Source organism: Callorhinchus milii, unplaced genomic scaffold (assembly GCF_018977255.1).
Source record: "Callorhinchus milii isolate IMCB2004 unplaced genomic scaffold, IMCB_Cmil_1.0 Scaffold3, whole genome shotgun sequence".
In the NCBI taxonomy this organism is placed as follows: domain Eukaryota; kingdom Metazoa; phylum Chordata; class Chondrichthyes; order Chimaeriformes; family Callorhinchidae; genus Callorhinchus; species Callorhinchus milii.
In genome coordinates, this window is record NW_024704744.1 from 68,431,808 (window position 1) to 68,445,167 (window position 13,360).

Below are 13,360 nucleotides of genomic sequence, written 5' to 3' on the forward strand. Positions count from 1 at the left end.
AGAGCAAGTCACTTTCACTAACCCCAATCACCAGCTTTCTCCCCATAACCCTGCAAACCTATCTTCCCCAGATACCTATCCAGTTCTCTCTTAAAAGCTTTTATCGAATCGGACTTCACTACCCTTTCAGGCAGATCATTCCCAATTCAAACAACTCGCTGAGTGAAAAAATTTCTTCTAACCTCCCCTCTGCTTCTTTTGGTAGATATCTTAAGACATCTTAAGACATCTTAAGACGGGTCACAGACACACCTACCAGCGGAAACAGCTTTTCCTTATCTTGCCTGTCGAAACCTTTCATGATCTTGAAGACCTCTATCAGGTCCCCGCGTAACCTTCTCTGCTCTAATGGGAAAAGTCCTAACTTCTCCAGCCTGTCCTCAGAGCTAAGCTTCCCCATTCCTGGTATCATTCTCGTGAATCTCCTCTGCACCCTTTCCAGTGCCTTAATGTCCTTCCTGAAGTAAGGTGCCCAGAACTGGACGCAGTACTCCAGCTGAGGCCTAACCAGTGTTTTGTATATTCTCCCGCCTTTACTAGCTTAAATTCCTATTTACCTCCCTATTAATTCGTTTAGCTAGGACATTTGTTCCAGCCCGATTTAAATGCAGCCAATTTCTCTGAAAGAGCTCTCTTTTCCCCCAATACTCGTGCCAACGGCCCATAAAAAGAAACCCCTGAATTCCGGACCACTCTTTTAGCCATGTACTCAAGTACTTAATTTGTATGTTCCTGTATTATTTGTCGTATGGTATGGGCAGTAGACCCGATATCACCACCTTCGATGATCTTGACTTCAATTTGGACCCCAGCTCTTTGAATTCCCTTCTCAAAAAAGCCTTCAGGTCTTCTGGTTGGGGTTGCAGATGATTGTGTCTGTCTAATAGTCTCATCCCCAATGACAACAACCATCATAACGAGTGATTATCCTTCGGTGATCAAACTTAAAAAGTAGAGACTTCCTGATCCCTTTTCTTTTCAACTGGATCTGATATGGAGATTCTCCTTCTGCCTCCAGCATTTTAGTCAACACTGGTTCTCTGCTAGACTTAGCAGCAGCCCAAAGGCCTGTTCAATGCGCTTTTCATTATGGTAACAGAGCTGATAAATATTGTGTCAAGTCTGTTAGAAAACCATTGCATTATTCACCACTTTACATCTACATGCAAGTATTTGCAAACGCAAATTGCCAATAGGGTTCTCCAATTAATTGCACAGAAATTCTCAGGATCTATATCTAATACAGTAATAATCAACTTTAATTTTTTCTATACTATGTCTTAAGGCAGCTCATGCTTATAATAATAATAATAATAATCCTTGCATTTGATATAGCGCTTTTCACGTTGGGAGGACGTCCCAAAGCGCTTCACAGAACACACTGTAAAGTGAATTGACTGTATATTTGTGGGCGAACGCGGCAGCCAATTGCGCACAGCAATGTCCCACAAACAGTCATGGATTGAAAATGACCGATTTATTATTGTTTTGTTTTTTTGGAGGGATTATTATTAGGCGTGTGGAGTAAGGAAACTTGCCCAAGGTATCGCTCTGCCTGGAATTGAACTCAGGTCTCTCACTTACAAAGTGAGTACTCTAACCACTGAGCTACAGGACTCGAGCAAACTCCAAAAATGATTCATTTGAAGTCTAGAAGTACTTCACTATAATGCGACACCTTTTTATTCCACCCTCCCACCGCGATTTTTTTCTTTTTCTTCTCCATCCTTGAAATACTTCACCCTCAATGCATCCAAACCACTCGTCCACACTTTCCACACCTCCCGCCTTGATTATTCCAATGCCCTCCTAACCGGTCTCCCCAGTTCCACTATCCACAAAATCCAACTGATTTAAAACTCGACTATATACTCACCCAATCCAAACTCAACACCCCTATCACACTAGTCTTTGCCAGACTCCATTCACATCATAGAATGGATTGACTTCAAGAACCTCCCACTTGTCTACAAATTCTTTAATGCCCTGGCACCTCCCTACCTATCCGACCTGCTTACTTCCCATTCTACCACCCACTACCTCTGCTTGGCTGGCTTCAACCTCCTGTTTTTGCCTCGTCCCCTTCCCTCCACCAATGGTGGTCGTGCTTTCAGCCTCTACTCCCTGAAATTTTGGAAGGGCACTATATAAATGCAAGTTGTTGTGGAAATACTTTACTTTCTCTTTTAATTTCTAAGTGAGTGCAGGTTTTTAAGTGCAATTAACATAACATGTAGGAGAAGGAGCAGGCCATTCGGTCCTTTGAGCCTGCCCCACCATTCAATTATGGCTGATCTTCTAAACTAACTCCAGCTAATAACATAACCCTGCCTTATCCCCATATCCCTAAATCCCTTTTACAATTGTCTTTATCAGCAAATATGCAATTCAGCTACAGTACATGTGGAGGGAAGGGGAGGAGGGAAGAAAGTAGTGTCTGCTTGGAGATGAGCTGTCTCCAAAGTGATATGCTTAGTATCAGAATTGATCTCTCTGTCGTATTTTTGCTGGTCCAGTTCTTGAGTCGGGCTGATTTGCAGTACTCCAGGGCACTGCTCCAGACAAACTAGCCAGCTTGGCTCCTTGGCGGGACTTGTGGGCAGACCAGTCACTGTGAACAGTGATTCTTCCAACTTTGCTCCTGCAAACCCTTCAAGCCAAAGCCCTATCAGTAAAACCCTAACTGGACAAGCAGCAGGAAGCTTCCCAGAAATGCCGTTAATGGCAAGCTATGCCATTTTAGCTGGTTAGTCTCCAGCAGTATCCCAAAACACACCCTGGGGACCCTAAGCCTCAGCTCTTGCCATTACTTACTTATTACTCTCTGAAATCAGGTAAGCAGGGGGTGTTCCTTTCCAGATAATGGCTTAGATGATCATAAGCTTGGTGATGGATTTGGCATATGTTAGACACCTGGCTGATCAAAAAAAAGATACCCTTTCATAACGTATTCTGAGAATGTCCAATCACCCAGATAGCTACAATGAACCTGGTTGCAATGTTCTGGTTCAATTCCATAAACCCAAACATTTCTTGATAACAGGGCATGAAGCCAAAATGTCTATTGTATCACTTCCTGCACACATGAGCTCCAGCTTCCCTGCTAAAAAAAAATTCCAAAGTCCAGGTTGACAGTTTACCACTGACATCACTTCCTAAACATGGGAAGCTGGACTGTCCTCATACTCCAACCAACTGTGGGACCACAGGGCACCTGCCTTATAAGAGGACCAGAACTGGGTTCAATTGTATTAACGCCCATCAGAAATTCAACTGAGAATCTATGGGACTCTCCCCTCGGGGGCGATTTATGTTTTTTTAAATATTTTCGATCCATTTCAAAGCGTTAGGTGCCCTTAGGTTCCTTTGATCGTGAAGATCAAAAGGATTCTTTTCTTAACAGCATGTTCCAAGTTTTCTTAATCAAATTTTTGTAGCTTGTGAACTGACAGCTGCCCGACAGATGCACAAATTGGTTCCTTCATTAAAAAGGGAGTATTATGTTTTATTTAGATTTTCTGTTCAAAGATTCATTTAACACGTTGCTTGAAAGCAAAATCTTTGAAACGTTCAATGTGAACTATGCAGAGGGCAATATAGTTCAAGATCTGATTGGGGTAGAATATATTATCATCTCATAACAGGTGATCTTTGTTGTCCATCAAACACCAGGCTGCTTCATATCCCCTGCCGATCCTCCCTACAATCGATGGCCCTGATTCTGCCCCTGCTCTTTGGAACTCAATCCAACCCCTCCCTTCCCACCTTCAAAATTTCCTTTAAAACCTATCTTTTCAACCATGCTTTTGGCAACCTTTTCCAACCCCCACCTCCGCCCCTTCCCCCACACCTTACTCAAGTGTGAAATATGACAACCAGTGGCAGCAGGCAATTCAATAATGGGGGGGAGGGGGGGTCACAGCTGAGCCCATTTTTCCTTCTATTCCCACACATCAAGGCCAATTGCACCACAGCATACATTAGATACCTAATCATAGACATAGAATCATGCCTTGGAGGGACCGTATAACATATTTGTAGAATACAACTGCTTTTCAAGAGGTTTGATAGCAACCCCACCACAACCACCAAAAAATACTACCAGTGGGAAATAGATCTTCATTGAACTGCCCAGTGCATTCATCAATCCCTGAGGGACTTGCTTGAGTGCAATTTCCACACGCCAAGGTTTTACTGCCCCCGACCCAGCTTCTTAAACCATTTCAGTGAAAGGAGAGGAACTCAAACCAAAATTGGACTTTTTCGAGCTTTGCCCCTCTCCCTCCCACGGCCTCTCCTACTCATATCTATTCATACTGCATTTTTGGGTAGAAACTCCCCACCAACTGTGCTTCATGATCCAGCATTAATGTGACGACAAGAATAATCCTTCAAAGAGAACTATTTTCCTACAACATTGCCACTAATTATTGTACAGCTAGGTTCTATATTTCCAGGATCCAATGCAGGGAGAAAAGTTTACTGATTCATAGAGGCGCATTCAGCTAATGCTGTATAGACTTTGGCAGTTTTACAACACGTGTCACCTCGTAAAAATAGTGGCTTTAGGCCAAATGTTTAAGAAGGTATTTAGTAGTCAAGCCATGGTTATAGGAAAATGCAAGCAAAGTTAGGAATGCCTGAAAAACGGCATTGTTTGGAGCACTTATAGCTTTCATCAGATGAGCTACAAATGACTAACGCACAAACTTACTGAAAGAACTCACAATCATGGTCAGTTTGAACCACTCTCGCCTCTGAGTCAGAAGGTTGTGGGTTCAAGTTCCATGTTGAGACTTTGAATTCACATAGACTACAATGACACTTCAGTACAGTGCTGGAAGAACGCTACACTGTTGGAGGTGACATCTTTCAGACGAGATATTAAACCGGGCTTCTGTCTGCTTGTTCAAGTAAGGTTAAAGATCCCTTGGCACTATCTGAAAAGAGAAGGGAGTTTCTCCCAGTCTCCTGGCCAACAATCTCCCAAATAAAACTGGTCATTCACTTCATGACTGTGTGTGGGATGATGCTGTGTGTAAATTGGTTTCCGGGCACGTCTACAAAATATGGAGTCACTGCACAATAAATCCTGTGAAGAGCTTTGAAATCTTCCTGGTGTTATATCAAATATAAGGATTAGTAGTTGTAATAATATTGCTCTGCACCATTGCTTCTGCATTAACTGGAACAAGTCTAGCCTATCACTTCCAGTAGCGCATCCAACCAGATACTTTTACAGCTCTTTTCTGAAAAAGTTAATCACTGCAGCCTCAATCGCTTTAGCTGGAAATCTGATCAACCAACGGAAATATAGGTTCTTTATACAGAGAATTTGGATGTCTCTGTGGGAGACCATAGTTGAAGCAAATGTGACGAGAAGAAAGAAAAATGAAAAAAGATTGAATGGAAAGATTGAGCTGAGCAGTTTTTGCCATTCTTGCCTTTAGGTAGAAATCACTTGCTCATATTATAATACTTTGTTCTTTTCTTATTACCTTCTTGGTAACTACAATGGGGTTGTGCTGTCAAATTGGACACTAGTAAAAGAAACCACATCCTGTCAAGGCTGATAATCATGCTCAACCCTCAGTCCCTTGGGCTGAATTTCACTCACCTTGACTAGGTCATCTTTACCTGGGAGCAAAAACTGTCTTAACTGCTCAAATGCGCATCATAGTGTTCAGTGATAGAGTAGAGTTGACAGCACTTATAGAGATGCCTGTAGGCTTCACTGCTGTGGATTCAACACTAATATGGGGCTGGAAATTGCCAAATTGAGAATCACAATCCTCGTCCAAAGCTGCATCACTGTTTGGGTGAAGAGTTTGCCTGATATTCAACACACCAGTATTCACAGAGAACATTGCCACAGTCTCCATTATAAATAGTGGCACTTTGAGTGATCTGTTAGGCTGCTAGCAGCTAAAGGGTGCTCTGTTTTGTTGGGTAGCCTCTCAATCAAAGCCAAATATCGGGAGATTTAAGTGAACCTGACTAAATGATAATGATGTACAGTGGGTAGTACAGGAGGGTCTACTAATAATCACCTATTGAACTGAAATACCTTCATACAAAAGGCAAAATCTATAGCTCTATAAAGAAAATTGTTGCCCTTTTGCCTTTTCTTAGCTATTGAATTAGTTTCATCTTGTATTCGCTTACAAAATACAATCTACAACTACACTGTTGAATAAATCCTGTGAAGTATTTCGAGATGTTTTGATGTTGTGATGAGGTGCTGTATCAAATTGTTATCATGATTAATATCCTACCCACTATTCGAAAAGAGTTGTTTCTCTCAGTGTCCTGGCCAACAATCTCCCAGATAAAATTAGACATTCACTTCGTGGCTGTTCGTGGGCATTAGCTGTGCGCAAATTGGCTGCTGTGTTCACCTACAAAATACAGTCACTACACTTCACAATAAATCCTGTGAAGTGCTTTGAGACATGAAAGGTGCTATATCAAGTGCAACGATTGTAATTGTGTCTTATGGAAATCATATATTACTCCCTGAGGTATCTATTTCTAATCCTATCTGATAATTCTTCTTGTTTGCAGAGTATAAGAAGCTTGGAAATGGGACAATCACTGTGAAGAAACAAATACCTTCCCCAAAGGCACTTCAAGTGTTGTACCAGCAATTACAGTATGAATACGACTTTTATCGCTATGTCAGGGATCAGTTCCATTTACTGAAGCGAAAGTTTGGTCTGAAGGTTGAAGAAAAAACTCAGAAAAGAGAGTATGTGATTTCAGAGCTGAATCAAATCCCAAAGCCCAACATTGATGACAATGGTGGAGATGGTGAGGGTGGCGATGGCAATGGTGATGATGGTGATAACAAATGGCTAAAAAATATTTATAGATGAATCGAGCAGCTGCTTTGGGGCTTCAGTGTGTCCTTCCAGTGAATGTTCATGAGGAACTGCATTCGGTCATGTGATGCTGCACTGCTGGTCTCTGCTGGAGGCGAGATTTACCACAATAAGACAGCAGTCAGCCTATGGCAGGCAGATGTTTATAACATACACTTTTCATGCTATTGCATGATTTTGAACTTTTATTTCTAGAGTTTCTTTACCAACTGCTGTAACAGCAGATAAGAGACACTTTCAACTACTATGCATATTAAAAAAAAGAATGATTTATTTAGTTACTTGTTAAAAAAAACAGTTTAATGTAAAGAAGGTATTATTCCAATATATTCATCTGAAGACTGTACTAAACCTGTTAGTTGCCAGCTCATTTTCATAAACCGGTTTGGATTATCAGACGAATGACCCAGTCGAGGAAAGCGGATTCCCAGCATTTAGGAAAATGCATTTTGTAGACTCTGCAAAACTGTCCTCGTGTTGTAAATTATCAGAAAATAAACCATCTGAAAGCATTATAGGGGGACTAAATGAAAGTCAGTGTCAATGATTCAGTATTGTTAACTTTATCTCCATGCTTTCCCACTGATTATTTCCTCTGTTCTGGATTTGTGTAGTGAAAACACATTGCATTGGCCTGGTTAGTTCTGCTGGAATGCCGTTGTCACCTGGTAAGAATTATGAGCACATGATATAACCATGGCCCAAGTTTTTAGAGATCACTTCCGTCCTTCACATTGTCCTGTGTCAAGTGGCTGTACAGTTAGAACCAGCACAGAGTACTTTAACAGAAGTAAAAGTTACAGAAATCGTAACGTAAAAATAAAATAGGCTTCTGGTCGCCTCGGAAAGCACAAAACTGAACTTCCCTTTCAGGCTGAGCTAAATGTGGCATTTGCCAAAAATAGTTGGGTGATGGAGCTGCCATAAACATGTAACCACCAACAAAATTGCTGGACCAACGGAGATAATTTAACTGCTTGCGAAGTTGTTTACAATGAAATTGATGCATAAACAATGGTAGTGTCAGCTGAGAGGTAGTTGATGATTGGTATAGATATTACATGCCACCTCTACTGTCCCTTACACAAGTTGAACAATACAGGGCTGCAGTGTGCTGCAGAGTTTAAGCATAATGGTGATGGTACAGTACTGCAGAAAGATATGTCAGTTACAGGTTAACTTGAGCAACAGAAATAACTGAGAGAAAGAAACAGATTCTGGAAATCTGAAATGAATATTGATACTGCTGGAAGTGCGCAGCATCAGAAAGAGATCAGGTTAATGTTTCTCAACTCTTTGCTTTTGGTGAAACAACCCGAAATGTTAACTTATCTTCTTTCAGTTGCCGATTGACCTGCTGAGCAATTCCAGCACCTTTTGTTGTACCTTTTAAATATTTTTTTAAGGAATTTTCTAAATTAAATATGAGTTCCATTTCTTCATTTCATAAAGTAGTATCTCACATTATCAGAGGAGTTGTTCCCACCTTAAAACTATTCTCATACCCTATAAAATGCCTCACCTGCATTCAGCTTAAAAATTCAGGGGTTTTTTCCTGACATCTTTTAGTACATCAAATGTATAAGAAATGGAAAAAGATCCAACAAACTTTTCCCTTTATTAACAAATCTAGAATATACTTAATGCCTTTTTGAAATCTCCTTCAATCTCTCCACAGAAACTCGTTGAGGCAAAGTTCTTTGGTCGCTGTAATTGTACAGTCCTTAGCTATGTCAAGATACCATAGGGAAATGCTGTAAATGTACAGTTTTTGGATATGTGAAGATACAATTGGAATAGCTGCTCTGAACTCTCACTACCAGTTCAATAAATTCATCAATAAACAGTGAATAAGACATATTTTTGAATGCTGAGGTTGGTAAATTCACCAATAAGCAGTAAATCAACTCCATAATTCTGTTAAGTTTATTTATACTGTTACCTTAAGGGTAAAAAAATTCTACCTGATTTCCTTTCTTACTAATTAATTTGGGACTCCTGGTATTTGATCATGGTGAGCAGTTTGAGTTGCATTGATTTTGTCAGTTCCCTTTCAGAATGTCAAAAACTTCAGTTAGAAAAGAGCCCAATTTTATTACCCTTTCCTCATGACTTTAACTCCTGATACCCTGAATATTTTTGTTATTCATCTCTAAACTCTCTCAAGAGCAATAATATTCCTTTCCCAAGATTGCTGACCATAACTGCACTCAATGCTCCAAGTAGAATATTCTGAGTATGTTAAAGAACAAAACAAAGACAACAACAAATTACATTTGTCAGGCGCCTTTCACATTAGGAATATGTCCCAAGGCGCTGGCACCTTTGAATTGTACTCATTTGTTCTGTAATGCAATCCCAGTACATTATTTTCTTTTTTACCAACATCTAAATCATTAGTGAGCTAATGATTTCATGGAATTATCCACAATAACCTCAGGTCTCTTTCCTTATCAGCAGGCTGTATGACTATCGGTTCCTTGCCCGCAAAATAATTGTTTCACGCTTAAGCACATTGAACCTCAGTTGCCACCTATTTGCCTATTTACATTCTTTTGAACCTGATTAAATTGTTCCTCATTGTTTTCTCTGCCTCCTATTTTTGTATGATATGCAGATTTGGGAGATTATGCTTGCAGTGCGTAGTATTACATGGACTTTGCTCCATTACATGACATTTTTTTCTTTTTCTGATTGTATCACATTGTGTTTTCAGCCTTTTGGCATTAAACTTTTATTTATTTTAAAAATGTTTGTGGATTTCTGAGGCCCTTGGTTCCTAGAGGTCCAGGTTATAGATTCTTCTCTAAACAAAAGAAGGTGTTTTCTATCACAGACATGCACTTGTCTTTGAGTTTGCTTCCTCAGCTCCAAGGATTCTTGGCACCAACAGGTCTGTCTGGCTGGCTCAATTAACTGAGATTCCTTCAAGCATCCAGAACACAGTAAATGAAACCCCAACAACCAGATTACATCAGGAGGATTGGTTTGGGAGGTGGGGTCATACCGTACATTTAAATCCCTTCTGCCATTTACACACTACCTCCATAAAAATCTTTCACACGATACACCAATTCTATGTTCCTCCCAGTTGGCATGTTAAGGTTGGTGCTTGCCTGACATTCCCTATGATTCTGATTTGGTTGTTACAGATTGCCAGAAAAGCAGCTGTGATCCGTGACATGAGATGACAGGCCCCTATAGGGCTGAAAATAATCACTGAAATGTGGCGTAAGAATATTCACATGTGATATGCCCGTTAGCCCAACAAGAGTGTCCGTTTTCTATTAACCCTCAAATCCCTTCTCTCTCCAGAAATAAATCTAGTTGACTCCCAATTAGGTTTAATTAATCTCTAATGTGTTTCACTAATGTGTACTTGAAATGAGAACAAGAAAATGTACAGATCTTTAGGGTTCATGGAAAGAGCAAGAGACACAATTACGACTGGAGCTATCATGTTTCAGCAGATTAGCCATGGTAAAATAACAATGGAAATCAAAGGAAAATATTAAGGACATGATTTTTACTATGATTTCCATGACCTTTGGCATTTTATAAAGTGACAGAAAAAGTGACGGGGTTCTATGAAAATGATTGCGAACTATTGCAATAATTAAGGCAGCGTTAACACTGAATAATGTTATTTTTCATATTGATTTCCTGAACTTAGAGCTCGGACTCTGTTGTTAGATCCCGCTTTGCTCCCTGGCTCAGTTAAATATTCTTCCCGCTCCCCCCAACAATTATTCCTCCAGTTCTAATCCATCCTCATTTGAAGGTGTTTGACTCCTTTTTTTTTCTATTGAGATAAGATTCCCCAGCGTCTGACAGTACCTCACCTAAGTGAGCAATATTGTTACACTGGAGTCCTGTAGCTCAGTGGTTAGAGCACTCGGCTTGCAAGCGAGGACCTGGGTTCGATTGCCAGGCGAGGCGAAAAGTTAGGCAAGTTTCCTTACTCCGCACTCCTCTGTTTACCTAGCAGTAAGTAGGAACTCTGTTGTTTGTCGATTGGCGGATCGCTTTTCTGGGGGTAATAATCCCTTCAAAAGATAAATAAATAAAAAATAATAATTTCTTCACTCAATCCACGACTGATTGTGGGACACTGCTGTGCACAATTGGCTGCCGTGTTTTGCCCACAAAATATGCAGTCAATTCACTTTACAGTATATTCTGTGAAGCGCTTTGAGAAGTTTAGAAGACGTGATAAGGCGCTGTATCGAATGCAAGGATTATTATTGTTACTTCAGGATGTTGATGTCACTGGAGCTCTAGTGCTGGTCCAGCTGGGATCAGCTAACTTTGCACAGACTGGTGGTAGAACCTGGGATCTTCAGGTCTCTATGGCTCATCTACTCACCAAGATCTGAGAACATGTAATTTCCACAATAACAAATTGAGGCTGAAGGACTCTATTTGATCAATAGATCAGTGAATCTACCAAAACTTTGGAAGGAAAATAAAAGTCATTTTCAGATCAGTTTTAAAAAGAGCTTACACTTACAAGTGAGTCAGAGAGCCACGAAGGAGCTGTCGGGTAAATTGAGGAGTAAAGTGCAATCTTGACAGGTAATGAGTGGTGTGATTGCTTCAGGCAAGTCTGGGAGCTGTCTGGGTTGTTGTAGCTGTTTGCTACAAAGCCCATTAAAATCACAGGGTCTGTGATTCACATGACTCAGAAACAGTCTGAACCATAAGTATGAGAAACAGATTCTATCCAGTGGAATATTATGAGCATTAAGAGGTCCCAATCCAGATGGAGCATTTATGACGGATGTGCAATTAATTGTGCCTGTTCATGTAAAATAATGTACTATTGATAGCTGAAAGTCAGGTTAGCAGACTTTTATATGCACAATTTATTCTTTAGTCATTCACTTTGTCTATTTAGCAAATTAAACAACAACAAAATTGCATTTATATAGCACCTCTCATGTCGGGAAAATGTTTGATTAGTTAGATTTGAATTAACATTGTTTTTCAAGAGATTTTGTTAATACTAATAACACTTACCTTTATTAAATAATAATAATCCTTATATTTGCTATTGAGCCTTTCACGTCGGGAGGACATCCCAAAGCGCTTCACAGTGAAGCGCAGTGACTGTTTTGTGGGAGAACAAAGATGGCAATTTGTGCATAGCAACGTCTCAGAAACAGCCATAAAGTGAATGACAAATTTTATTTGTTTATACAGTACTTAAATGGAGTGTGATCTGCATAGAGATATACTGGCTTCAGGACAAACAAGCTGCTAAATATATTTATACTTTTTCCACAAAATGTATTGAATAGTAACTGGGCTTACTATTCCAAAGGATTGTCCTGTATGGACTGTATGGATCTGGGAATATATTTTTCTTCTGTTGTTCACTGTAGAATTTCTGAAACTTTAAATTCAAACAGTGAAGAATATTAGTTGTAGTTTGTTGAAATGTGTTGTGAATTTACAAACAAAGACTCTTGTGTACATTCTATGTAACTAGTATATCTTAGTGGATGTTACATTGAATCGTCCAAATTAAACATGCTATTTATTCTAAACTGATGCTTATAAGTGGAATCAACAACAACAACAGTTTACATTTATCTAGGGCCTTTCACTTCAGGAGGACGTCTCAAAGTGATGTGATTTGAAGAATGGGGGTGGTGCGGTAGCCAAAACTGTAGTCAAAAACAAGACTTGGACTTTGAATGTGGTGAAGGAGAGTGAAAGATGGAGGGACTCCAGCATATAAAACAGGCCAGTGTTTGCTGCTATGTATTAGGATTTCAAACAATATTTGGATTATTTGAAATCAGTATAACAACATACTTGCATTTGATATAGAGCCTCATCACATCGAAATATCTCAACCCACTTCACAAAGTTTTCTGTAAGATGTAGTGACTGTGTATTTGTAAATGAACGCAGTAGCCAATTTGCACATGCCACAAACAGCCATGGATGGCTATTTTTTTATCTGTGGGTTGATGGCCAGGACACCAGGAGAAACTCTCTTCTCTTTTAGAATAGTGCCATGGGATGTTTAACATTTTAATATCCCATCCTTTCTGTGGAGATTTTTATAAAGCCTTACAGAGCCAACAACAAGAACTTGCACCGAGTGCTTAACAGTAGTGGAGCCTGACTCCAAGCCGCTGGGAGGGGGGAGGTGGCCGTAGGCACAGTCAAAGAGGAAAGTTTTCAGGCAGAACTTAAAAGAGGGGAGAGAGGGGGCAAGGTGGAGAGATTGAGGGAGTGTTCCAGAGTTTGGGGAATTAGTAGCTGAAAGCATAGTGACTGAAAGCAGGACCTCTGATGTTAGGGTGGAGGGTGCAAGGGACAAGCAGAAGGCCGGTGCCAGTAGAGCGGAGAAGGTCGGAGAGGTAGGGAGGTGCCAGGGAGTGAATGGATTTGAACACGAGTGTAAAGATCTTGAAGTCAATCTGTTCGGTAATGGGGAGCCAGTGGAGTCTGGCTAGAACTAGTGA

At 40.3% G+C, this 13,360-nt stretch overlaps 1 protein-coding gene across 1 annotated transcript in view; it reads left to right on the forward strand.

Annotated features, from left to right (window-relative positions):
- usta (uronyl 2-sulfotransferase a) overlaps positions 1-7,393 on the forward strand; it is a 73,080-nt gene extending 65,687 nt beyond the window's left edge. Inside the window, exon 8 of the mRNA XM_007894485.2 lies at positions 6,565-7,393. Within this exon, the coding sequence (XP_007892676.2) occupies positions 6,565-6,875 (311 nt within the window). The 3' untranslated portion in view covers positions 6,876-7,393. The remainder of the gene's footprint in view (positions 1-6,564) is intronic.
- Positions 7,394-13,360: the final 5,967 nt, after the last annotated feature.